The sequence below is a fragment of the Tarenaya hassleriana genome, unplaced genomic scaffold, assembly GCF_000463585.1.
Source record: "Tarenaya hassleriana unplaced genomic scaffold, ASM46358v1 Cleome7, whole genome shotgun sequence".
Classification (NCBI taxonomy): Eukaryota; Viridiplantae; Streptophyta; class Magnoliopsida; order Brassicales; family Cleomaceae; genus Tarenaya; species Tarenaya hassleriana.
Window position 1 is genome coordinate 2,174,188 of NW_010969548.1, and position 26,439 is coordinate 2,200,626.

The 26,439-nt window shown below is 39.2% G+C and overlaps 3 protein-coding genes, 1 non-coding gene and 1 pseudogene across 12 annotated transcripts in view; 4 read left to right on the forward strand and 1 right to left on the reverse strand.

Moving 5' to 3' along the window:
- Positions 1-107: 107 nt before the first annotated feature.
- On the forward strand, positions 108-8,735 carry LOC104800842 (ABC transporter C family member 12-like). 6 transcript variants are annotated; one of them, XM_010523792.2, is made up of 27 exons: positions 109-187; positions 647-1,012; positions 1,115-1,293; positions 1,450-1,489; positions 1,720-1,876; positions 2,018-2,132; positions 2,262-2,342; positions 2,426-2,450; positions 2,698-2,754; positions 3,056-3,121; positions 3,349-3,423; positions 3,515-3,622; positions 3,712-3,846; positions 3,956-4,062; positions 4,159-4,252; positions 4,460-4,627; positions 4,805-4,945; positions 5,037-5,237; positions 5,362-5,460; positions 5,551-5,703; positions 5,826-6,217; positions 6,446-6,626; positions 6,700-7,023; positions 7,132-7,888; positions 7,998-8,119; positions 8,187-8,432; positions 8,553-8,735. In XM_010523792.2, the coding sequence occupies exons 2-27, from the start codon at positions 677-679 to the stop codon at positions 8,715-8,717; spliced, it is 4,524 nt and encodes a 1,507-aa protein (XP_010522094.1). In that variant the 5' UTR covers positions 109-187; positions 647-676; the 3' UTR covers positions 8,718-8,735. The 6 variants fall into 6 exon arrangements, with proteins under 6 accessions (XP_019056550.1, XP_010522094.1, XP_010522096.1 ...); XM_010523794.2 differs by having other exon boundaries at positions 1,115-1,215; XM_010523793.1 differs by lacking the exon at positions 109-187 and adding an exon at positions 311-372.
- Positions 8,736-8,792: 57 nt separating this feature from the next.
- On the forward strand, positions 8,793-8,865 carry TRNAE-CUC. The gene has a single exon. It is a non-coding gene; the product is annotated as a tRNA-Glu (tRNA).
- Positions 8,866-11,283: 2,418 nt separating this feature from the next.
- LOC104801538 (BTB/POZ domain-containing protein At1g30440) lies at positions 11,284-14,929 on the forward strand. Its single transcript, XM_010524847.2, has 5 exons — positions 11,284-11,973; positions 12,148-12,217; positions 12,689-13,933; positions 14,091-14,431; positions 14,532-14,929. Exons 1-5 carry the CDS (start codon positions 11,915-11,917, stop codon positions 14,713-14,715), a joined length of 1,899 nt encoding a protein of 632 aa, XP_010523149.1. The 5' UTR covers positions 11,284-11,914; the 3' UTR covers positions 14,716-14,929.
- A 1,884-nt stretch (positions 14,930-16,813) lies between these two features.
- Positions 16,814-20,107, reverse strand: LOC104801539 (annotated as a pseudogene).
- Positions 20,108-20,119: 12 nt separating this feature from the next.
- Positions 20,120-26,439, forward strand: part of LOC104800845 (serine/threonine-protein kinase CTR1) — an 8,011-nt gene continuing 1,691 nt past the window's right edge. Inside the window, exons 1-14 of one of the 4 annotated variants that reach the window (XM_019201003.1) lie at positions 20,120-20,266; positions 20,974-21,354; positions 21,736-21,939; positions 22,412-22,600; positions 22,773-23,032; positions 23,147-23,266; positions 23,353-23,445; positions 23,887-23,982; positions 24,318-24,410; positions 24,833-24,920; positions 25,119-25,317; positions 25,436-25,559; positions 25,648-25,667; positions 25,806-25,962. In XM_019201003.1, the coding sequence (XP_019056548.1) occupies positions 21,109-21,354; positions 21,736-21,939; positions 22,412-22,600; positions 22,773-23,032; positions 23,147-23,266; positions 23,353-23,445; positions 23,887-23,982; positions 24,318-24,410; positions 24,833-24,920; positions 25,119-25,317; positions 25,436-25,559; positions 25,648-25,667; positions 25,806-25,962 (1,889 nt within the window). In that variant the 5' untranslated portion in view covers positions 20,120-20,266; positions 20,974-21,108. Of the gene's footprint in view, positions 20,267-20,973; positions 21,355-21,735; positions 21,940-22,411; positions 22,601-22,772; positions 23,033-23,146; positions 23,267-23,352; positions 23,446-23,886; positions 23,983-24,317; positions 24,411-24,832; positions 24,921-25,079; positions 25,318-25,435; positions 25,560-25,647; positions 25,668-25,805; positions 25,963-26,439 lie in introns of all 4 variants that reach the window. The other 3 variants (XM_010523799.2, XM_010523798.2, XM_010523801.2) reach the window with 3 other exon arrangements.

The following is a 26,439-nucleotide window of genomic DNA, read 5'->3' on the forward strand; positions in this document are numbered from 1 at the left end:
ATCTCTGGATGATTGCAGAATGAAACAATGATAGTTTGACTCTTGTTGGCTTGTTGCTTGTCTTCTTCTTGTATTTGTGTGTATATATACGTACATACACGTCGCATGCATTAATATAATTAATCTCGTAAACCTTCCAAATTTGGGTCTTCTCTTCAAGAACCTCTCAAGATCAAGAAGCCGAACGGTAAAGCTCGTCACTTTGTCTGAACCATTTGCTCTGATGTTGTCTTTTGGCAGTTTGTCCGTCCAATTTTTATCTCATTTTTGCTGTAGTATCATCTTTGCCTCGCCATGTAATCTATAAACTTTACGATAATTCTCGTAAAACCCTCCTAATTCTGGGTCATTACCGAATCGTAACATCAACTAGTAAGAGCTCATGTCGCGAAATTTTGTCTTTTTTATATGTTTTTTTCCCTGTCATTTTGGGTGTTTTGCTGTCTGATTCTGATAATTTTCTACAGTGTTATGTCTAAAACATAAAGCTGTTTCTCTTCTTCTTGCCCATTTCGGCGGAGAAGAAGGCGATGAAGATAGTGGGACTAGGGTTTTAGATTGGGGGCTTGGATTGACGCTTTTGTACCCTGAAATCTTCGATGTTTGAATGGATTTTTGAACCAAATGTGGGTTTTGATCGATGCAGATTTTGAGCTTCAGGGTTTGATCAAGGAAGATGGGGTTTGAGCCTTTGGCTTGGTATTGCCACCCAACTGCAAATGGAATCTGGGCAAAAGCTGCGAACGGAGTCTTTGGTTCCTATACACCTTGCGCCATTGACTCGCTAGTGATGCTTGTTTCTCACTTCGTACTTCTGTGTCTGTGTCTGTACCGGTTTTGGCTCATCCATCACAATACCAAAGCTCAGATGTATGTCTTGAAGAAGAAGCATTACAACTCTTTGTTAGGGTTCCTTGCCTGTTACTGTGCTATTGAGCCGGTACTAAGATTGGTGATGGGGGTTTCCCTCTTTGCCATGGATGATGAAGTGATTGATGTTCCTCCCTTTGAGGTAAGTTCGAATAATCCGTGAGTTTTCCATTTGGGCATATCACAAACATCCTGCTCGTCGAAAAGAAAGAAATGTTGATTCAGTGCTTGGTTTTGTGGGCAGAGGGCATCGTTGATTGTTGAGGCTTTCGCTTGGTTCTCCATGCTTGCTTTGATCGGACTGGAAACCAAACGATACGTCAAGGAATTTCGGTGGTATGTAAGGTTTGGTGTTGTTTACGCTCTCGTAGCTGACGCTGTATTGCTGGATCTTGTGTTACCTCTCATGGATTATTGCAATAGGTTAGTTTGGGAGACGAAATTGGTAATTCCACGATCGAGTTTCAAGCAATCGTTTTCGTAGTTTATGCATTTTGTTAGTATGATAGTTTTCATTTCCGTGATCACTTTTCGGAGCTATACTTGACAATTTCACTTCTCCTATATTTGTTCTTGCAGAACTGCCCTGTACTTCTGTATCAGTTCAGTTTGCTGCCAGGTTTGAAAATATATCTTTTCCATTTCCGTTGGTGCATTTGGTTGAAAAGACAAATAAGCAAAGAAACAATGCTCTAGTGGAACATTGCTCTCACATCGACAGGTTTAAACTAAAATAGGAATAGTTAGTTGTCTTAGGAAGCTGTTGGTTGTAGAGATATCAGAAGAAAGAGAAACAAAAAACTAGATGAAGCTGCTATCAGTTATGTCCTCATGTGTCTTCTGTTGCAGGCTCTTTTCGGGATTCTCCTTCTTATCTACATCCCGAATTTGGACCCGTATCCAGATTATCACTTTCTAAATGACGAACCTGTAGACGGTGTTGAGTATGAAGCACTTAAGGAGGGAGAGCAAGTCTGTCCAGAGCGAAATGCCGGAATATTTTCCAGTAGGTAGCTCCTGAAATTGCCGTTAAGTGCTCTAATATATACAAGATGCATGTATAGCAAACATTCACTAGCCAGGACAATGACATAGCTAGCTTTATGGATTTTTTCATTCTTTATGATTCGGATTTCTTGTCTGTCAGGAATATACTTTGGTTGGATCACGCCGCTTATGCAGCAAGGATACAAAAAGCCCATAACTGAGAAGGATGTTTGGCAATTAGACACATGGGACCGAACTGAAAATCTGATCGAAAGGTGCAATATTCGTTGCTGCTTCTGCCTTCTGCTCTATCTCTTAAAAGGTCTTTCTTTTGGTAGAAGATCTTATGGGACAACAACAACAATAACAGCAAAAAAATCTTATGTATCACCATTCCTTTGTAGATTCCAAAGATGCTGGAGTGAAGAATCACAAAAGCCTAAACCATGGCTTCTTAGAGCACTGAATAATTGTCTTGGTCGGAGGTAACGGTCCATGGAATTTCACAAATCATGACAATGTTGATTATGGATATTGCCATTAACTTCTCTGTCTACTTCTTTTGCAGGTTTTGGTTGGGTGGTCTTTTTAAGGTAAAGATCCTATTGTCTTCGTTCTGGAGTGTTTACTGAATATTTATATGATCATGATGTATTCTTCAAAAGTAAAGCTTTTTACGCCAACTCTTTGGTATCAGGCTGTTATAGTCTTGTTGATCCCGAAGAAACTTTTGAAGTATACTTCTCAGGGCATCATATCTAAACTGTATCCAGGAAAATGTTTGGTATCATGTTTGGAAACTTACGAAAAGCTTATACATCATGTTTGAGCTTGTTGTAGATTGGAAATGATCTCTCTCAATTCGTGGGTCCGGTTCTATTGAACCATCTGTTGCGGGTAAGCATCCTTTGTGCTGAAGCTTTAATAGAGAATGCATACACTTCTCTCTTTTTTACTGTGGTGTCTGGCTCTTCTTCTTCTTCTTCTTCTTCTTTTTTTTTGTCTTTGAACTCTCAGACTGTATAGCTTTATTTTCATGTGCATTCAGATCCCAGCAACACATATTTTTCCTCAGACAGAAGTGTCTTCTAGAAACTATATCATAGTTCTCTCTGATCTTACATATGAACACTTGTTTCATGGTACTTTGGACTACTGCTATATCTAACTTCACTCAATCTTCTGCCATGTTATGCAGTCAATGCAAGAGGGTGATCCAGCTTGGGTTGGTTATGGCTATGCGTTCTTAATTTTCGTTGGAGTGGTATGTATATGTGTGGCTGATCCCTTTGATTTAACACTGTTGGTTCATCTGCAAAATCTTACCAAATACCTGAGATCGGTTTTCTTCACTTATTTAGATGTTAATATGTATCCTTCCTTCCTCTTCGGAATTTATATTTCACATAGTGGCTTGTGTTCTAAGAGAGAGGACACTCTCGAAGAAGAAGCTATTTCTTCATTTACGACTCCATTCTTTATCTGTTTCAGACACTTGGAGTTCTCTGTGAAGCCCAATACTTTCAGAATGTTTGGCGTGTGGGATTCCGGTTGAGGTCAACTTTGGTAAATCCGGGAATTCTTATTGCCTCGTTCAAACTCAAGCGCATTTAGGCATTTTCAGTCTTCAGCTAATGAAATGCCGATTTTCTTGTAGGTTGCAGCTATCTTCCGCAAATCTTTAAGGCTAACTCATGAAGCTCGCAAGAATTTTCCATCTGGGAAGATCACAAATATGATAACTACTGATGCTAATGCTCTTCAGGTACTAGACTCTAGTAGCTTCTGCACTTTACTTTTGCATAGCTACAGAGTCATATCAGAACGGCTAATATAGTTTCTGGATTTGTTCAGCAAATATCCCAACAGCTTCATGGGTTATGGTCAGCTCCATTCCGTATCACAATGTCTATGATTCTTCTCTATCAGCAGCTAGGAGTTGCTTCACTTTTCGGTTCACTGATTCTATTTCTCCTGATTCCTGCCCAGGTACTTGGCATTATTACCGTTCTTTTATGCCCATGTTAATCCTAAAAGCATGTAAAAGTTTCATTTATTCACAAACAATTCTCCGTATTTTATTTCCTGATTTTAACAGACGATGATTATAAGCAAAATGCGCAAACTGACTAAAGAAGGACTCCAGTGGACCGACAAAAGAGTCGGTATCATTAGTGAAATTTTGGCAACCATGGATACCGTGAAGTATGATTGAAAGATTCCACATCTCTCCTTTTTAATGTTTCTGTATATTATATCTTCAAAATGGTTATTTTCTTGGATTCTTCTTTTTCTTACCAGATGTTATGCGTGGGAGAAGAGCTTTGAATCCCGAATTCAAGGAATAAGGAACGAAGAGCTCTCATGGTTTCGTAAAGCACAATTATTATCAGCTGTATGTCTCTTTATCATTATATATGATCTTCACTTTCGTTTGATGGCGAAAACGTTATTATCTTTACAACGTATATTTAGCAGGATTTTCCTTTTAATGTATGCAAAACCAAGATTACCCTTGTTGGTTATAAGAACTCTTGTAAATGAAAAACCAAGATCGTTGTCTCTCATATGATATTTGTCTTCTATTGCTTTCCTCTTGCAGTTCAACAGTTTTCTACTGAACAGCATCCCGGTTGTTGTGACTGTGGTTTCTTTTGGGATTTTTGTTCTTCTTGGAGGAGATTTGACACCAGCGAGGGCATTCACATCGCTGTCTCTCTTTGCAGTTCTTAGATTCCCTCTCAACATGCTACCAAATCTCCTGAGTCAGGTTTTTACAAAACAAAAACACCATCCTCATTCATTTTTATATTCCCCTGTTATATGTTTTGTTACATAATGACGTAGTGGTCAGTAAACACCTGCAAATTTTCAGACATATCGATGAACTAAATTATGTAGGCCGTTTTTGTGTAGGTTTCTTATCTTTTGTTACTTTTCCTTTTAGGTTGTCAATGCAAATGTATCACTACAACGCATTGAAGAACTGCTTCTGAGTGAAGAGAGAATCCTAGCACCTAATCCACCTCTTCAGCCGGAAGCTTCGGCCATCTCGATTAAGAATGGGGTTTTTTCTTGGGATCCAAAGGTAAATATCAGTATTTTCCATTCTTGTTTAAGATTATGTCTGCATGATCTTGGACTATTCACCACAAATATAACTTTCTAATCTTTTCCAGGCAAACAAGCCCACATTAACCAATATCAATTTGGACATTCCAGTTGGAAGCTTGGTTGCCATTGTAGGAGAGACCGGAGAAGGGAAGACTTCACTTGTTTCAGCAATGCTAGGGGAGCTGCCTCACGTGGAAACTTCGAGTGTTGTCATAAGAGGCACTGTAGCTTATGTTCCTCAAGTTCCATGGATCTTCAATGCTACTGTGAGTACATTACATATACTTCTCTTTGGAAGTTATAAACGAAATGTGTTGTAGGTTTCAGTTTTCGGTAGCTTTATTTTGTTTTGGTTCCCCTTAGTTACAAGTCATGTGGGAACGTTTTCAGGTGCGTGAAAACATATTATTTGGATCAGAATTTGAATCGGAAAGATATTGGAGGACAATCGATGTGACTGCTTTGCCGCACGATCTTGATGTGCTTCCAGTTAAGTGGAACAACAGACTTATTATGGAACCCATTTACACTAACTCGGTATCATATCTCTTAGTAACTTCCTCGGGTATGCTTCTTCAGGGCCGTGATCTTACGGAAATCGGAGAACGTGGGGTGAATATTAGTGGAGGGCAGAAACAGAGAGTCTCAATGGCTAGGGCAGTCTACTCCGATTCAGATGTATACATATTTGATGACCCTTTGAGTGCTCTAGATGCTCACGTTGCTCAGCAGGTACAGATTATTGCCATCGATTTTCTTACATAACAGAGTGCTTGTTAAGTCTGTGACTTGAGGTTTAATGTCTTGGATCTTTAAGATGGCATCTAACTGTCTTGTCTGAGTCAATTCTACAGGTCTTTGATAGCTGCATAAAGGATGAGCTGAAAGCGAAAACAAGGGTACTTGTCACAAATCAGCTGCATTTCCTTCCATCAATGGATAGAATATTTTTGGTGAGTGAAGGAATGATTAAGGAGGAGGGAACCTTTGAGGAGCTGTCAAGAAATGGGAGTTTGTTCCAGAAACTGATGGAGAATGCCGGGAAAATGGATGTGACCCGGGAACCGATTATAGAAGAGGAACAAAACAATAACAACGACAAAAAATGCTTGAAGCCAGATGCTAATGTCATGATTGATATTCAAAGAGAACGGGGAAATAGCAAGCAAGGGAAAGGGGAAAAATCCGTGCTTGTAAAGCAAGAAGAACGGGAAACCGGCATCGTTAGTTGGAACGTTCTGATGAGGTACTTAGCTCAAAATCCATCATCTTTATCTAGAATCGAAAAACTTTCATACGTTCAATTTATTTATTTTTCTGAAACAATAATATGGGTATGAGAAAACAATAGTACGGATTTATCTGATTTCATTGCAAATGTCGACTTGTTTCACAAATTTCTGCATCGTAGCCGAATATCTCTCTGTTTGTTTTGATGAAAACTGATGTCTCGGATAAATTGCTACTGGTTTAGGTATAAGAAAGCATTAGGAGGCTTATGGGTGGTTATGGTTCTCTTTTCATGCTATTTAACGACGGAAGTTCTCCGAGTTTCGAGTAGCACATGGCTAAGTTTTTGGACAGATCAAAGCACTTCAAAGACTTATACCCCGGGATTCTACATTGTCATATATGCTCTTCTGGGATTTGGTCAGGTGAGTTTCTCATTAATGACAGCTTAAATCTCACTATTAACGCGTGCTTAACCTATATTTACGGATGATGTAGGTAACTGTCACATTCATCAACTCGTTTTGCCTCATCACATCGAGCCTACGTGCCGCCAAAAGACTCCATGATGCAATGCTGAATTCTATCTTGAGAGCTCCTATGCTCTTTTTCCACACAAACCCGACTGGACGAGTAATTAACAGGTTTTCAAAGGATATTGGTGATATCGATCGGAATGTCGCCAACTTAATGAACATGTTCATGAACCAGCTATGGCAGCTCCTTTCTACATTTGCACTTATAGGTACTGTCAGTACAATTTCGCTGTGGGCTATAATGCCACTTCTAATCCTGTTTTATGCAGCCTATCTCTATTATCAGGTAAGATCTTCCTCTCTTCATTTCTTTCTGCATTTCATATATGCAAGATTGTATATTACACTGCATAATCTTTCTTAAATCGAGTTTATCGTTTTATCGTGGTTACAGAGTACGTCCCGTGAAGTGAAACGCTTGGATTCCATTACTAGGTCACCTGTCTATGCTCAATTCGGAGAAGCTTTGAACGGTTTATCAACAATCCGGGCTTATAAAGCATATGATCGTATGGCAAAGGTCAATGGTAAATCCATGGACAATAACATAAGGTTCACTCTTGCGAATACTAGCTCGAACCGTTGGCTCACTATACGGTTGGAAACTCTCGGAGGCATCATGATTTGGATAACTGCGACATTTGCCGTTCTTCGGAACGGGAAAGCGGAAAGGCAGGCTGAATTCGCATCTACAATGGGTCTGCTCCTTAGTTACACTCTGAACATTACAACTCTGTTGAGTGGTGTTCTAAGGCAGGCAAGCAGGGCAGAAAACAGTTTGAACTCAGTTGAACGTGTCGGTAACTACATTGATCTTCCTTCCGAGGCTGCGGATATAGTCGAGAACAATCGTCCAAAACCCGATTGGCCTTCGAGAGGATCAGTAGAGTTTGAAGATGTTCACCTTCGTTACCGGCCAGGGCTTCCTCCTGTTCTGCAAGGGCTGTCCTTTCTGGTTTCGCCAAGCCAGAAAGTAGGAGTGGTGGGAAGAACTGGTGCGGGGAAATCTTCCATGCTGAATGCCTTGTTTCGGCTTACGGAATTGGAGAAGGGAAGAATTCTGATCGATGATTACGACGTGGCCAAGTTCGGACTGACGGATCTCCGCACGGTGCTAAGCATCATACCGCAATCTCCGGTTCTCTTCTCGGGTATTGTATCGATGTTTATCATCTTGATTACCTTGTGACGCTTCTGATATGAGACAACATTTGCCAAGTATGTTACGTCATTCTGACAAAAAGATTTTCTTCTCGTTAGGGACCGTGAGGTTCAACCTCGATCCGTTCAGCGAGCATAACGATGCTGTCCTGTGGGAGGCTCTACAAAGGGCGCATGTAAAAGAGGCCATTGCCAGGAATCCTTTTGGCCTCGACGCTGAGGTATAGTAATATGTAATATTAACCGTTATGTCTAAAGATTGTTTACTAAATTTGTGACCCTGTGAAGGTGTCCGAGGGAGGGGAGAATTTCAGCGTCGGGCAGAGGCAGCTATTGAGTCTAGCCCGTGCTCTGCTGAGAAGATCTAAGATCCTCGCCCTCGACGAAGCAACCGCTTCTGTCGACGTTAGAACAGACGCTCTGATACAGAGCACGATTCGGGAAGAGTTCAAGTCTTGCACGATGCTCGTCATCGCTCACAGGTTGAATACAATCATCGACTGCGACAGAATCCTCGTGCTTGACTCTGGTCAGGTGCGACGCTTAGTTGCTAGCTCCCTTTTGTTCTTCCGACAAAAACATTCGATGTTGTCCTTGTGCGTATTCCCGAGGATCCTGTGTCGCTAACCGAGCGGATCATTCTTCTGCTTTCAGGTTTCGGAATACGATAGTCCCCGAGAACTGCTGTCGAGAGATGCAAGTGCATTCTCTCGGATGGTTCAAAGCACCGGACCAGCGAATTCTCAGTACCTTCGAAGCTTAGTCTCCAGGGGGCGGAGGAGAGAACGAAACACGGAACTTGGAGCCGAGAAAAGATGAAAGAAGAGGTTCCTTGGCGACGATGATGTTGTTTGAATAGTAAAAATTCTATAGCGAAAATATCAACAACATGCATCCGTCGTAGTCTAGATGGTTAGGATACTCGGCTCTCACCCGAGAGACCCGGGTTCGAGTCCCGGCGACGGAATATTTTTAATTTTTTGTACAATGTATATTCACATGCCACGTGGCGAGAGTAATTATTATATAATTATTAAAAAAAAAGAATGTTGATCGTGAAATCCGATGGGCATAGAGTCTCTCACGCCTTTTGCCTAAAAGGCGAGCAAAATTCTCGACAAGCACTAATGGCACATGTCGTGTTATGTCATTTTCCAAATGAGCTTTCTTCATCAACCTAAAAGCAATTGAAAACGCACCTGGCTCCTCTTGTTATTCCTTTTAATTACATCTTCCTTCTTTAATTCTTTTTTTTTTACTCTTTGATTAGAGTAATTTGTATTTATATATTAATATACAAAATCATAATCCAAATGTTTATTAAAAAAAAAATTTGAGTTTTTTTGTGTGTTCGACCCATTTGAATCCTTCAATTTATAGAAGCATATTGTAGTGTCACGTAACAGACGTAACCAAGGTTGTGTCTTTCCAAAACACATATACTCTCTGTAATGAACCGCCATATAACCTTTAGAAAGGTCTATTTCAAATAGATTTATTATTATTATTATTATATATAGTTTAGATTTAATAATTTGGTAACCAAATTTGAGTGTCTAATATATACAATGCATTTCTCTTATTTACAATATTCCTAACAAAATAGGAGAGTTTTTTTTTTCTTTTTTTTTTGCAAAGGAAATTTTGGGTTTGGATGTATATATCTGGAATTTTGCTTCGGTTTGTACTAAATAAAATTTATCAAACCGAGTCGTGATTCGAGCTAAATTGGACCGTTTTTATTTTATTTTATTATTTTCTCTTTTTTTTTTTGCATCACTCCCATCTTTTTTTGCCCCCCTTTTTTTTAAAAAAAAAAAAAATCACGTCACGTTGCGCGTGTGTGTGTGTGTGATGAGGAGTGAAAAAAAAAAGGCGGACATAAAAAAAAACGCATGTAAAAAAGCAAAGGAGCTTTTGGTGTGACGAATTCAAGAATCCGAAGACGAAAAAACAACTTCGTCAGTTCACGTCCGAATTATTGAACCTACAGTGCATGCGCATCTACATACATACATATATATATATATATATATATATATATATATAATATGTAATATAGATACTTTGCCTATACACACACACACACACATATATATATATAGTCATATTCATATATAAAAAACTCGTCCTTCGTAACGTTAGACCGACGTCGACGGCATACCATAGAGTAATCGAATTTATACAGCAAACTGGGCATAATAATATTTCTCATATTACATTGTCATGGTTTTATTTTATTTATGAACCCACCTTTACATAATCCGATCTAAATAAAATCACATTTTATTATAAGACACTCGAACGTCCAAAAAAAAGAAGTTTTTCTTCCTTTTTTTTGATAAATAAAGTTTTTCTTCTTCTCGCGACGTATTAACATCTCTTAATTTATAAAATCAACTTGATAAACATGATCATGACTTTCTCTCTATATATATATATATGTATATATGTATATATATATGTGTTCCATCATTATTGGGGTTGTTTTGGATTTTAGTTAGAACAAGGACAAAAACGGAGAATAATGCCTAATTATTTTGTCAACTCTATCTTGTCCTGACGGAAGCCACGAGTTCAGTTTTGTTCACTTCCCCCGTGACAGCCCGAGTCAGCTCTCGAGCTAAAAACACAAAACAAGCCACGTGGCGGTACATGGACATTGCCACATCAGCATTGAATTCAGAACCATGTTGGAGACCGAAGCTTCAACCACCGGTTTTATAATGCGGACAGATTACCATTCCTCGTTTACTGATTATTTCTTGTTTTTTTTTTGAAAAAAAAAACGATGCAACATGTGATCGGAATTTTTGGATTTGGTTATATAATTCGACGGTTGTTGAAATTGGAAGTTAAAATAGATCACATGAATTTTTGATGAAATTGAAATAATTTTGATGGAACACCCATTACTTGCGGATATCTAAATATATTTAAAAAAGATAAATTTGAATATTCAAATATTCAATATCCGAAATTAAAGAACCGAAAAATGAGTAGTATAATCACCTCATATATAAGGTTCCAATTGGGGTGCCTAGTTATATCAGAAAGTGATTATTTACTAATTGTTCATAATCAGCAAGAGATTAAACAAAAAAAGCATAATCAAATCATTACTTAAGGCGGAAATTAATGGGGGGCTTTGAGTAAAGATTAGGGTTTACCCCCCACATTAATCCGGAAGATTAATGTTAACGTTTCTCAAAGATTAAAGTTGGCAGATTTCAAGAACAACACTATGAGTGCGTTTGAAGATATACGGGGACCCACATGCGTGCATGTGTTTTTTCTTCAGACCTCACTCATTAATTAGCTCCCATATCGAGATTTTTCAAGTCCATCTGCTTCTTTTTTTTTTTTTGTAAATAATAATAATAATAAATTCAAAAGTGACCAATACAGAAATCACTAAATTTATTGCCTTTCTCTGTAATGGTGGTAGTTTTTTTTTTCGATTTTACTTTTTTTCCCCCTCTTCATGGTCCCGTTATAAAACGCTCGAGTGTTTGCTGGGAATCTTTGCTTAGCTGTTCTTCGGTAGCTGGGTTTTCGGGTTTTGGTTATTTCTTTTTGTTTTTATTATTTTGCCTCAATAAAGTTTCGAATTTGGTGGTGTAGATAAGATTTCTGGGTTTTAGCTTTGAAGTTCTAGGTTTCCTTCCTTCCACATTGAGGAGATTATTAGTGGGTTTGGTTAGTTTTCTGCCAAGTTTTTAGGGTTCCGTCTAATCTGCGATGCGTCTGTTGCTAGGCGTGGAGAAGGGAAGGTGTGCAGTTCAAGTGTTCGTCAAAATGTCCGAGAGGAATCTGTCATTTTAGTTAATTACTACAGATCTGAAATTTGTGTGATCTTTGTATTAGGGCATGGAAAACGCTAATCCATGATAGTTTTTCTGATCAAAGTCTCGTGATTTCCGAGAAATTAGAAGTCTTTTGGTCCTGGTGGATTTGGGGCTGGATTCTAGGGTTTGTTTCCGGTGAGGGTTTAGGAGGATTTGGTTGAGGGCAATATGGCTTGTACGAAATTGGGATCCAAGTCTGATGCTTTTCAAAGACAAGGCCAAGCCTGGTATAACATATATGCCTTTGATCTCTTTTTTTTTGGTCTTTCTCTTAATCTAATTGCTTAGACTGAGTCAGAAGTTTGAGACCTTGGTCCTGGAGATGATACCATTACCACTGACTCACTGAGTCAAAGTTCATGAACTCGTCTGATTTTGTTTTTCTCCTTTGCTAATTACAGGTTTTGCACAACTGGGCTTCCAAGTGATATCGTTGTTGAAGTTGGGGAGATGTCCTTCCATCTCCACAAGGTAAATTTTGACAAATTCTTCGCTTTCTGCAAGCTTGCAGAGCAGTTTTATGTTTTAGCAGTGAAATCAGTTTTTTGAAACTACCTGTCATATGTCTGAAATTTTCGTAGGTTACAGTGATGTTTGAATGTTAAGCCATTGTAGAAATATGTATCTGCTATGTATCAAAGCTGCATTCTTTTGGATTTTCTTTGATCTACATTCTGTTTGAATCTTGTCCAGACACAAGGTCAACGCTGATGTTCTTTAAAGTTCCTGACTTTGTGTCCGAATCTAATATCTCCAAGTGTCATCAATTGGATCAAAATGGTATTTTGGGCGTTGTTCATGTGGTTTCTACGGGAAATTGTTCAGTGTTTAGAATTTTCGTGATTCCTGTGATGAATTTGCTCACTGAACTTACGAATCGGTTTACTAGCGCTGACCCTTTTGAGAAGGAACTCGTATCTTACAGCTTTTTGCTATTTTCAGTTTCCCTTGCTCTCTCGAAGTGGAGTCATGGAACGGATGATCGCTGAAGCATCTAAGGAAGGGGATGAGAAATGCTTCATTCAGATTTCCGATCTCCCTGGCGGGAACAAAACGTTCGAACTCGTCGCCAAGTTCTGTTATGGTGTGAAACTCGAACTCACTGCCTCTAATGTTGTCTACCTCAGATGTGCCGCCGAACGTCTCGAAATGACGGAAGAGTATGGAGAATCGAATCTTATTTCGCAAACCGAAACATTTCTCAATCATAAAGTCCTCAAGAGTTGGAAAGATTCTATAAAAGCGCTTCAAAGCTGCGACGAGGTCCTCGAGGACGCTGATGAGTTGAACATTACGAAAAGATGCATCGAGTCGCTGTCCATGAAGGCATCGACCGATCCGAATTTGTTTGGATGGCCCGTCGTTGAGCATGGGGGCCCGATGCAGAGCCCCGGTGGTAGTGTTCTGTGGAACGGGATAAGCACCGGTGCTAGACCTAAGCATTCTAGTTCGGACTGGTGGTATGAGGATGCATCCATGCTTAGCTTCCCAATTTTTAAACGGGTGTTAGAAACGATGGAATCTCGTTGTATCAGACAAGACATTATTGCAGGTTCTCTTGTCTACTATGCTAGAAAGTACTTACCCGGGATAAAGAGGCGACGGGGTGGAAATGAATCTAGCGGCCGTTTCAGCACACCCTTTGGCTCGGGGAATGTACTTTCCGAGGAAGAGCAGAAGCGTTTGCTGGAAGAGATCCAAGAATTGCTTCCTCTGGAGAAAGGTCTTGCTCCAACGAAGTTTCTCTTCGATTCTCTCCGAACCGCCAAGATTCTGAAGGCTAGTTCGAGTTGCATATCGAAATTGGAGAAGAGGATAGGGATTCAGCTTGATCAGGCAGCATTGGAAGATCTTGTAATGCCCAGTTTCTCCGACTCTACCGAGACATTGTACGATGTTGACTGTGTGCAGAGGATTTTCGAGCACTTTCTCGCCACGGATCAGATTACTGTCGGTGGGGCGGGCGACTCCCCGTGTTCTTCGGTCGATGACAGGCAATTGATCGGATCCCCGCAATCCTTGGCTCCTATCACGACAGTCGCAAAGTTGATTGACGGGTTTCTCGCTGAAGTTGCTCCTGATGTTAATCTGAAGCTTCCAAAGTTCCGGGCTCTTGCCGCCGCTGTTCCCGAGTACGCCAGGCTCTTAGACGATGGACTTTACCGAGCGATAGACATTTACCTGAAGGTACCCTAAACCCAACACTTCCTCTCCTACTGTCAACGAGCTTCTCGAGGCATAGTTAACCTTTCTCATCTTAGAAATTACCCTTTCAGTCTATAATTATGGCTCTCGACGAGATTCTTCTTTAAGTTGTTTTTTTTGCCTTTTCGCTAAATCGCAGCATCACCCCTGGTTAGCGGAGTCGGAAAGGGAGAATCTATGCCGGTTAATAGATTGTCAGAAGCTATCTCTAGAAGCGTGCACACACGCAGCACAGAATGAGAGACTGCCTCTCAGAATAATCGTGCAAGTCCTCTTCTTCGAGCAGCTTCAGCTCAGAACCTCGATAGCAGGCTGCTTCCTGGTTTCAGACAACCTCGACGGCGGGTCAAGACAGTTAAGCGGAGGAATAGCTGGAGGATCAGGCGAAGGAGGAGGGTGGGCCACAGCGGTGAGAGAGAACCAGGTGCTGAAGGTGGGAATGGACAACATGAGGGTGCGGGTCTCGGAGCTCGAGAAAGAGTTTTTTGTACAATGTATATTCACATGCCACGTGGCGAGAGTAATTATTATATAATTATTAAAAAAAAAGAATGTTGATCGTGAAATCCGATGGGCATAGAGTCTCTCACGCCTTTTGCCTAAAAGGCGAGTTCGGTCTGAAGCTGAAGTCTCACCAGATGTGCAGTGCTCAGGAAGGCTCGGTCTCTAAACCGAATGACAATGTGAAGCTGGAGAAGCTGAAGGACGTCAAGGACCGCCGGGGAAAGCAGAAGAAAGTCCCGAGCCTCCACACGGAAGGGTAGAATCGTCATTTTCACGGTATCGGATTCGGACAGAACCCTCCTTCATTGTCGTCCAGATTGTGTGCAGAGTGATGTCGCGTTGGATTCTCGGATTGTTTGCACGTTTTTTTACACGAACTTTGATCTTGTCTCCTAACCATGTTATGTATGTACTTCCATGGAAATGGTACTTCGAAATGTAAAATTTATCTAACTCGGTTCGGTTCTTTTTATATCATTGTGTTTCTACTATAACCGGTTGAACCGGTCAAGACCGGATTGATGCGTGACCCGGTTCGGTTCAGCGATTTCGTGTTAGTGATTAGCAGAACTGTGAAAAAGTGGCATTTGTGTCTTTAACTTTACATGAAAAAGTTGACATTTCAAAATAATTTTTGCGAGTAGCTTTTTCTAATTTTGTTTTGTTATTTTTTTCTAGGCTTATATGAAAAAAGTTACATTTGTGTTTTTTTGTATGATATCATCACAATTAGCACTACATTAATAATTAATTACCTATATAGCTGTGATAATTATTAAAATTGCTTAAATAACTAATCCAAATTACAGTGATGGATAAACTGATATTTGCAAAAAAAAAAAAAAAAAAAGACTCAACAAAATAGTTATGTACCGACGGATAATGGTTCAGACATTTTCTAAATATTTGTTTTTCAAAATTATAGTGATGAATATAAATATTTTTAATAAAAAAAATATATATAAATATTTTTAATAAAAAAATATATATAAATATTTTTAATACTTTTGCTATTATTTTTCATCGTTAAAGTTCAGATCGACGTAGCCCAATACTGAGCCCATAACGAACCAATGAGCCGTCGATAAATAAGCTCCGTTTGAGGCATGGCGTTACAAATCGTACTCGCACAACCGGCGCGTAGACATCACCGTCCCAAATCTCCCGACCTAAAACCCACGAGTTTCGGCCGTATTTTCTAAATTTGGATTTCTAGGCGCGTGGGGATCGGAGCCCATGGGCCTTTTTCTGAAATATAATTTTGAAAAATTTGGAAAAAATGTCGTACAGATAGACCCGAGTATTTTATTTAGGAGACCGAAGTTAGAGTATCCGAGCGACGCATAAATGACAATGGCGTTCGAATCGAAACCAGAGATATTCGGGTTGAGCTTTTGACTTTGGGTATCAAAAGTCTTCGAATCGAAACCATTTTGCTACGATTTTTTTTTAAAAACTGAATAACCAAATCCGAATCAATATAAAAATACAAGGAAAAACCAAATTTTTTTAGCAACAAATATTTGTACCAATAAAAACCAACCTGTAATAACTCGAATCGAATCCAGTGTAAAACTAAATAAATACAGTTTAGCTCAAACTAAAGAATCGAAAATCCAAAGAATCAAAAATCGAAATAGCCCATTCTAGGGTAAGCGTTTTGGGATTCGTATCAGTATTTTAGCGGTTCGCTTCGAAAACGGTTTATTCGGTGTTTTAAAATTTGTACTAAATTAGTATTGTATTATTTGGTTCGATTCCGATACAGTTCGGTTTTAATTTTTATTAAAAAAATAGATTTTCTTAAAAAAAAATTCGATTTTTCGAAAATTTTATAAAGTTAGATTTGATTACAGGAATTCGATTCTATAAAAATCATACCGTTTGAAAATTTTGAACCGTACAATTGAGAAAAAATACTGAAATTTTTGATTCGGTACGGTTCTTCAAAACCAAACCAAAACGTCCACCCCTAGCCCACTCTACCAGGTGATAGACAATATGAAAAAAAGAAAGTATAATAATTTTTATAATATTTTTTTTTACTTAAAAATAAATTAAATTGATAATATTTATATTTTAAATTTATTATTTAATTATTATAAATTTAGTAAATAATTTTTACTATATGATACTAAAAATTTAATTAAAATTATTATAAAAAATTTATTTTAAAATAATATTTTTTTAATAATTTGTATCAAAACGCAAACATAAGCGCAACAAACCATTCACTTCTAACCGTACCTATCCGCAATCGCTGCCAACAACAACTTATCAACCATTCAGTACTTATCATTCATAATCGCTATCAAACGTTCTGAAAACGCCGTCACCCGCAACCGTTGCGGTACAACCAGTCGAACACTAAGTGATATTAAAATTATACATACATATATGGGTTCCCAATCGTATAGAGTCTACACTTCACAAACATATTAAACGATGAAACAAAACAAAGAAAAACAAGAAAAGGTAATGTGTATGCAGAAAACAAAACCACGAACTGGAGAATTCGGACAATGTGGATAAACTTATGCATCAATTTTGAGTAGCGAGTTGAGGGAAGTGCTGTTGAATTTCTGAGCCATTCCCCTAATAACCATCACTATAACGTCGCGAAGGTGGCGCGAATGGACCACCACGTCCACTTCATTCTCGCCGTCCACAACAATCCGTAGCCGTCTTTGGTCATTCCGGAATGTCTCGACCTGTCCGGATGGAAATACGACAGATCTTAAGATGGGATCTAAGAGCCAAAAAAACCCCATGTTTTTGTTCGTATGTCTGAAAACGAGGAAAAAGCAAAGGAAAAAAAAGACGTACATGAAAAGGAGGAGAATAACTGCCACGAACTTCTGTAGTTGGGAAAGATGTCTTGGAACCTGGTTTCACCACCTTTATTCTCTTCCTGTTAACTTCGAGGATCCGTCTCTCGAGACTTCCCTCTCCCAGAACCTACACCCATTAGCAGCATCTCACCCTTTAGAAAGAAACCCGACACAGTTCCAAACCTATTCATAACACCCGAAAACGTTTAAGTCTTAACCTTCTTTCGGTAAGGGTCCTTGTCACAGAGCACCTGATTTCAATGATCGACGAAGCCACAACAAAAGAAAGAAAGGAAGTTTGTTTAATCGTATATCACGTAAAGAACGAACTTGAAAGACGGCTCTAAGAACGTAAAGCTTAGAACTTTGATAAATGAAATGCTATTAGATCAACAAAAAACAATAGGAAGCCATCCTACCTCAAACTTTACTGACCCAGGTTCTAGCTTTTGCTTTACTTCCTTTTGAATATCAGGTTCTGCAAATTAATTCTTACTACGAGTTACCAAATGGACAAGAAAGAAAGAGAAAATAAATTTTGTCCTGGCAGAAACAAAAACAGCCCCTCAAAGCCGAGCTGGAAAAGAGCCATCGTATGGATTGAAGGTTTGCTGGTTATAGTTTACACAATTATAACAATATCATAAGCATGATGATCATGGTGCTTATGACGATGGTAATGATAAAAGGAAAAACTGACCAACAGCAACAGGCTCTGTTGATGCAGAAACTGGATGCCCTTCAGTGCCATCCTCCCGCACAGGTGTATAGACAACGACCAGTCTGTAGCCGACGTCATCCACATTAGCCTCATACATCCTTCCTGTCTCACCTACAGAATTAATGGAACATGCTGAGTCAATCTTTGGTTAAATTAGTTCAGTTAGTTCTATTTGAGAACATTTAGGGGGAACCGGGGAATTAGGACTCTTGCATGGACGAACTGCTACTCTTCATTACATAATTTTTACCAGAAGAACCATCACGTAAATCTGGCGAAATTATAGTCAAAACTGAAGAAGAAATGTGAACCAAATCTTGAGTACCTGGTATTGAGATAAGGTCAGGGCTTCCAACCATTGATCTAAGCCATTGAATTTTACTCTTTAGCATATAAGTTGGTGTGCAAACCCCTCCCTTCAATCTCAAGCTTGTCAATCCTTGGATGACCTGATGATGCGCAAAATATCATATGCTTTCCTTGTGTAGGAAACTCGGAAATTGATCATGCTTTCATTTCTTGAAGCATATAGGTAAAGACAAGATGCAAAAGTGACTGAAATGGAAAGAAACCTGGCGAAACAGAAGCAGTCTCGGCATAAGCCGGCTCACTTGACCTCCCAAACACATCGTGCACTATAAATTCACATTTGAGACATCTGCCAATATCCTCAAACCGCACCTTATAAGAACATGAGCGTTCAGAAGAGAGAGCCTCTTCCCCCAAATCCGATGAGCGAAACCTGTAACAGCCCGTGTAAGTGAGATCAAAATACATAAACAATTTCTGAAAAAATGAGAATTATTTCTGAACACCACGAGTTCTTCTCTTGGAAGGTTATAAAAAATTTTCAGGGAGCTAACACAAATGAAAGCAACTTCTTCTCCCACAGAAACTGTCCTCGGATTGGATTTGAAGGCACAGAAAGCCAAAAACGTCTAAATATGTTTATGTAAGGACATCACGAACATGGAATGTTCATATTTCAGGAAACTTAGAAAACAATTCTCGAGCAAATGTTTAACCAAAGACAGATGTTCATAGTCTGATGCATTGTACCATTGGTACTCGATATCTCTTTTATACTTGCTCCAAACAAGTTGTTGGATTCCAGTCTCTGGAATCACTTCAACGGCAGTGAGAACATCACCCTCCACAGCCTTCCCGGTGAGAGCAATCATGTCTACATTTGGTACCTCTGCATGACAATCAAAGGAGTGTATTACATGGGGAAGTTTCAAAAACCATGCACCAATCTAACAATAAAGAAAACACAGCCCAAGTTTCAACAGATTAGACTACAGCAGAGCCCTTGCACTCATTTTATGGAACATAAAGTTCTACAGTGAAAAGATTCGGCAGTGACAAAAGCAAGAAAAACCTGGGAGGATGATATCAGTTGGCTCGGATAATTTTAGCTCTCCCACTGTTGAATCTGACCGAACTGGCGTATACCTGCAAAAATAATTTGAATTAAGTTATAAGACTTGAATCCCGGAAGAAAACCATAACAGACAAGACTTCAAGTACACATAATGTATGAGAAGTAAATCCATCACCAAAGAACGTTAGGAATATAAAATTTTTAGGGCTTTGATTCCTAAACACATAGGCAACAGTTTCTTGTCGGGTTGAGAGCCAAAAATAAAAGTACACAAACTCAAAGCCAAAGGTTACTAGATGTCTAAACAGCCAAAGCCCATAGGTACTGCAAGAGGATTATTGACGCATATATTCCAAATGAACCCAAGATGCATGCTGCAAAGTAAGTCAAAGTCATGGAAGCATGTCAGTGGCAAAGGTATCGTACCCAAAGAGTATCCGGCAATTGTAATCTGACTCGGTCACCTCATAAGTTTTGGAGTTAGCCCCATCAATTTGATTGATGGTTCCATCATTAGCTTCTCTGTACCAACTGAACAGACTGGCACCTTCATACCCACCAAAATACTCTCCTTCTCCAGAATACGCATCCGATGAAATTTTCTTCACTTGGACATTAGATACTACAGGATCAGCTGGGGCAACTGGTGAGTTTGAAATTGATATAACTGGCTTCCCATGTCTTCCATCTGAACGAGTAGGAATCCAGTACAAGCGACTCCTCTCTCTCTCTCTCTCTCTCTCTCTCTCTCTCTCTCTCTCTCTCTCTCTCTCTCGGCGCGTCAGAGTCTATACGATGAGATGAGACTCTTCTCCGTCATGTCCTCAGCCTGAGATACTCCATTGTTTTTCTCTTCCATCCTCTGTTTTACCAAGGTATTATCCCTTCTATGATTCTTCCGATTCGTGCTTTTTTCTTCTCTCGTTTTTCTGGTTTCCGTTTTTTTTTCTCCAGCGGACTCTGCGTTCTATTCGACAATTGGTCGATTGGGTTTCGGTCGAGTTAGGGTTTACTGGTTTTTGTGGATGTTGAATGGTTGAATTTACGGTTTATCCTGAATTATTCATAGATAAAAATGTGATGCTACGTGATAATCTCGACGCTTCCGATTTGGATTCGGGTTTTTTTTTTTGCTTCCATTTCGCGGCTTGAATTTGCTTTCTAATAAATTTTTGTCAGTGTTTTTTTTTATGCTGAAGATTCGTGGACCGGGTCTCTGATCCTTTAGCTTGATATCTGAGTTTTTCCCGGCTTCCGTGCGAATGCAGAGCAATACGTATTTTAGGTGTAGGATTGTTATGTCGACTGGTTGTGTTATCACTTAATGTCCCTACGGGTTGTACCTTTCATGTGGAAACTTGTCAATTATCTTTAAATCTCTCTGATATCTATACTGTGGACCAATGGGTTTAATGCCGAGGTGACACAAGTTCCGTTCCGTTTGATGCGTAATGATGATGGTTTTTCGCTGTGTCTAATAAAAGAGTAGGACACCTTGCTTCTTCATGTCCTGTTCTTCTTGGTCTATATTCTTTGTCCTCTGCAACATTTCTCAGTTTGCTTTAATTTTTCTGTTTTGAAGGTTGAGTGCCCACTTTGCCCATGTAATGCAGAGAAAGAGTGGATGTCTCTAGTTTTTACTTCCATTCAGTCTGAGAATTTTTCTCAGCTTGTAAAGCCTTTAATGGGTTAAGGAACATTCCAAAGACCTGGAGAGATGGAAGAGAGACGAGATGATGCTGGCCCTTCAGAGCAGGGATCTGCAAGTTCAACATGGTGGCCTTCTGACATTGTGGAAAGGTTTGATTCTGTTTCTTTTGAATCTCAAGGTGAGTCCTTGAGTAAAGAGACCTCAAGAAATGCCGAGCAAGATGGGTCTCCAGCTCATAGAGCATCACAAAATCTTTGGGACAGTGGAGTGCTTTCTGAACCCATTCCGAATGGTTTCTACTCTGTCACTCCGGTGCGCAATTAAACTTTTTTCGGCTCTTACTAATTCACTCGTGTTCTCGTTTGTCTGAGACTGAACATTACCAATATATTAATGATCTGCACCAAGACCATCATTATCTGTGAAACTTTTAGTCCTGTGGCATGGTTTACCTTTTTGTGCCATTTATCAATTTTCCTGCATTTTTGGGTCAGATCTCTCTTGGTCACCAGCTCTGTTTTTAATCAAAGATGATTATCTCATTCAAAACTGAGTTCCTTATTATGCACTATCGCATTGAGTGGCGCCTCACAAAATGAACCTTGTTGCAAAGTGTGATATTATAGCTTTTTTCACTATTTTTTAATCCCTGTTATTAGGAAGATTCAGCTTCTAATGTGTAATTTGCTTCAGGATAAAAGACTCAAGGAGCTATTTAGCAGATTACCTACTTTGGACGAGCTTCATGCTCTGGCTGAAGAAGGTTTCAGAACTGAGGTCATTCTCGTAGATTTTCAGAAGGATAAGAAGCTAGGAATGCTTAAGCAGTTGATTTCTACACTTGTAAAAGGACTGAGCTCAAATACAGCCTTGGTGATTAAGAAAATAGCTGGATTGGTAGGGATCCCATGATAACTCCTCTCTCTTTCGTGTATTGGGATCTCTCTATGTCCTAAGCATCGTCCGTTGTTGTGTTTTCTCACACTCCCGTCTAGTTTGTTTTCAATACTGTTTTTTCAACTTGTATTTTCTTCACCAGCTAAGCAGTCGTGGGATATCGTTAATTTATGGTTTGAGCCAAGCTTGCATATTGCACATTTTGCATCAAAGGGAATTGATGAGTGTGCTGTACCTGTCGGCCTTTGTATGTATGACTTGTACAAGAGAATCATGGGGTACGGGTACCATCTGAGGTCTTAGATAAAGGACTGATTCAATAGGTCTTTTCTCCATCCCCTCACAACAGAAGGGAGAATTTGACTGTATCGATATTATTAGAAGACTGTTGAGGAAACTTCTGCAATTCTCAGATGTCATGTTATTTGGCTTAGACATTCTTTCTATTTCTTAATTCATTTTTCACAAACAGGTAGCTGACTTCTATAAACGTCCGACTCTGGAAAGTCCGTCAAAACTTGCTGTAGAGGAAATTGCTTTTTTGTCCGAAAACCATGGTGCCCAGCTGCTTGGCCAAATAAAGCGTGGTTCTTGCCGTACAAGGGCGATTTTGTTCAAAGTTCTAGGAGATGCTGTTGGACTTGAAAGTCGGCTGGTGTTGGTGAGCCTCATCTTTTGTTGTATCGAACTATTATTTGTTTATCTGATAATTTGTTAAAAAATGTTTACATGAAATTATCTCACATTGGTGATTTGCTTTTATAAGTCAATTGACTGACATGCTATTTGGAAACGATAGGCCAACAAAATTTTCCTCTTATTTACATGCTCAGGGTCTTCCTAACGATGGGACTATGGATTGCGTGGATTCTGACAGACACATGTCTGTTATGGTTGTGCTAAACTCTGTCGAACTGCTTGTTGATCTTGTGAGGTTTCCTGGGCAGCTGGTGCCTCAGTCAGCCAAAGCAATTTTCATGTCACACATCTCAGCTACCGGAGAGAGTGATTCTGCAGAAAATGACTCATGTGACTCACCCTTGGAGCCTAACAGTCCTTTATATGGTTATTCAGATAGAATTGATCCTGACAGGTTCTTGTTGTTTGATTCTTTTCTAATGAATTATGCAGCTTTAGGTTTTTATCAGCACAGCTTCTTATCTTAAGCAGGTTCTGTTGTTGATAAGTCACATTTCCTATGTTGCAGCGCAGAAAAAGATGAAACTCTTCAATTTCATCGGAAATTAGAAGGATATCCAAATGTATCTGGTCCGTCATTGCGTAATCTAATGTTCCGACCTGCTACCACCATTGAGAGGAAATTGAGGTATCATTTAATAATATTTATGGCAGGTTGTATCCTGGACTTCCTACAGCCACGGTAGTTATAGTGATGTGCTTTTCTTCGTTCAGCAATTCCTCACACAGTGAACCAAATATTGCAACTGCATTCTGGAGACGTAGCCGACGAAAAGTCATTGCTGAGCAGAGAACAGCTAGCTCAAGGTTAGTTTAGTTCCTTCTGGGCCATGGATTATACTGGAAAATGAAATTTATTTGCTTTGGTACCTCCCTCTTTTTTCTGTGGATGCTGTAATAACTCAAAAAATCCGTTTCTCTTTGTTTTGTTGCTGCTCCTACATGCTGTAATAACAAAATGATATATGTTGTAATGTTTAATGGTCGGCTTCAGTGATTTGACCCTTTGAGCAGTATAAGCACTGGGTGGTTCTTGTTTCTTGGGCTCTGTCATTATTGACTGGGAATATACTATTCCCATCCCATGATCAACCGGAAACTCTCTTGCAATTATTGTTTAGATTCTTGTGATTTCATTTGCTCTCAGGTCTTCGAACTTAAGTGCACGACTTCATGTATTTAGCTTTTGTCTTACATCGACTTGATTCTGGTCAACCGACCCAAGTTAATCATTTGTTGCATCTGCAGCCCAGAACATCCTTCTATGCGATCACGTGGACGATCTATGTTAGGTGCTGGTAGGAATTCAAATAGAGATTGCATGGGTGATGCATCTCCTTCAAGGTTGCTCTCATTTTTACTTTAGTACATGCAAGAAGTTTCATTACTTGCTCAAGCATAAAGGCACATGAATTGTCATTCCATTTTACCTCACACCTATTATTGGCTTGGTTGAGCTGGTTAACTTGACCGAGGCTTCCGTTTCATTTTATGTCTGTTTGGGTGGCTTATTTATGTTTTTTATGACTGCATCTTAAGAATCAGTTAATATCTTGGTTGTTTAGTTTGATGCAGTCGTATAATTAGCTAGCAACTTTAGCATTGTTTGATGAATAAATGTTTGTCAAAACAATGGATTTGTGAATTTACTGTGATGTGACTTTTTTCACTCTATGCAGCTACAGGTCCAACAGTGCATCTACATCGGAGACACGTAGAAATAGACGACGAAGTATTAGTGTTACACCAGAGATTGGGGATGACATTGTAAGGTTAGTTCTCCTATGCACTATCTTTCTTCATTCATGGTTCAATACAATTTCTTGCATTTTCAGATTGGTTTTTAAGTATTTAGATCAGAATCTGAACTGCTATACTAAGTTTTAAGATCTGGTAACTTAATGTCCTCTATTAACTGCTGGCAAATCATATGAAATTATATCATCAGTAACAGAGAAGACAGCCTTTTATCTCACTCAGTGTTTAGGTATTGTTCTGCATGGTATTATAACCAAGCAGGAAGTATATTCTCACTTATAGAAACGTCCGTGACATTTTTATAGCCTGCTCTGTAACCTTGTGAGTTGTGATACTGTTATTCAGCATTTGAATTAAAACATATGAAGAGTTTGATCTCAAGCTATGACCTTATGATCTCTTCATGCTTTAACTCTGTTTTCACAAATTACTTAAGGGCTGTAAGAGCAATGAATGATAAATTGAAGCAAAATCGTCTCTTGCATAACCGGGGGGATGAAAACAGCTCGAGTGTACAGAATAATGTAAGTTGAAGTTCTCTTCTAGTAAGGGGTTCATGTTTTTGTTAGTTCTTCCATTTCACTCCTGTGAGTATTTGTGTGGCAGTTTAAAAGCTCTGAATTTCTTTGGAAAATCTTATTATCTTTTTAGCTTCTATCTCTAATATATTGTGCCTTTTTTAGGTGTCTGGCCTCCATCTTGGTGATGACTTAAATCCTCAGAAGGCGATGTCATTGCCATCGTCTCCTCATGCTTACAGGAACCAAGCATTTGGAAGAAGAGGGCCTTCAGACTTTGCTGTGAAAGATTCATGGAATAAGGTTCTTGAATCTTCAACATTCCAGAATCAGCCTTTGTTACCATATCAAGAATGGAATATTGACTTCTCAGAGTTGACTGTTGGGACTAGGGTGGGAATTGGTAAGCATGCATTTGGTTGTTACAAGTTTTAATGTGTTGTGAAACCTAATTGTGAAGGTATCTGTATCTGAAGTTTCATATAGCTTATAGAAAAACCCTCTTCTATTTACATGTCTAGGGTTTTTTGGAGAAGTTTTTCGTGGAATTTGGAATGGAACAGATGTTGCAATCAAATTGTTTCTGGAGCAAGATCTTACTGTTGAAAACATGGAAGATTTTTGCAATGAGATATCAATTCTCAGGTATTATCTTGCCAATGCATCATCATTCTTAAATAAGTTCCTATGTTCTCCTACTAATGGTTTTGTATGTCTGTTGTGCTCTCTTCAGCCGTCTTCGCCATCCAAATGGTAATTTCCTCTCTTTTTGCCCATTTCCTTTCGTTTTGGTTCTTGTAATATTTCTTTAAGATATTTATCAGACATATCTGCAACTCTTTTGTTCAGTTACCTCTATCCATCCAGCTTATTGGTATGTCTGTTTTGCAGTTATATTGTTTCTGGGTGCATGCACTAGACCTCCGCGCTTATCTATGATTACAGAGTACGTGGAAATGGGTTCGTTGTACTATTTGATCCACATGAGTGGTCAGAGGAAGAAGCTTAGCTGGCACAGGAGACTCAGGATGCTTCGAGATATATGCAGGTAGTTAGCTTGATTTTGGTCGTGGTGGTCTAAACTTACTTTGTTCCTTGTCTGCCTTCACTGCTCAAAGCATAGATCCTGCCTGGTGATCTCTGGGGGTCAGTAGAGTTAGCATGCATGAATCACGGACTGACATGATGTTTAGGTTAAAACCATTTTTTATTTAATATTAGGTCGTTATTTATTTATCAGTTCTTTTGGAGGATATTTTGATTTATGAGTTTCGTGTCCTTCATCTTGATACTGGTGTAGATTTAGTTGCTTGCCATGGACAAAACAGCTAATAATTCTTCAAATTTGGGCCTCCATGTGAATTAAGTGGTTGGTTGCTGATAAACCTTGGATATTCACTTACTTGAGGCGGGGAAGGGAGGGTTAAAAGGTCTTGAATAGAATGGGATTGAGTGTCAAGAGGGCAAAACTATGTACTTGTGTCTGTTATCTTGTTTCCCCTCTCTGTTCTCTTTGTCGACAGTT

Bases quoted from the DNA above. Each gene is read 5' to 3' on its own strand.
- LOC104800842 (XM_010523792.2), top strand. From the start codon at position 677: ATGGGGTTTGAGCCTTTGGCTTGGTATTGCCACCCAACTGCAAATGGA. The intron at 1,294-1,449 runs GTTAGTTTGGGA...TTGTTCTTGCAG, and splicing joins CTCATGGATTATTGCAATAG to AACTGCCCTGTACTTCTGTA. The intron at 2,133-2,261 runs GTGCAATATTCG...ATTCCTTTGTAG, and splicing joins ACTGAAAATCTGATCGAAAG to ATTCCAAAGATGCTGGAGTG.
- LOC104801538 (XM_010524847.2), top strand. From the start codon at position 11,915: ATGGCTTGTACGAAATTGGGATCCAAGTCTGATGCTTTTCAAAGACAA. The intron at 11,974-12,147 runs GTATAACATATA...TGCTAATTACAG, and splicing joins CAAAGACAAGGCCAAGCCTG to GTTTTGCACAACTGGGCTTC. The intron at 13,934-14,090 runs GTACCCTAAACC...GCTAAATCGCAG, and splicing joins CGATAGACATTTACCTGAAG to CATCACCCCTGGTTAGCGGA.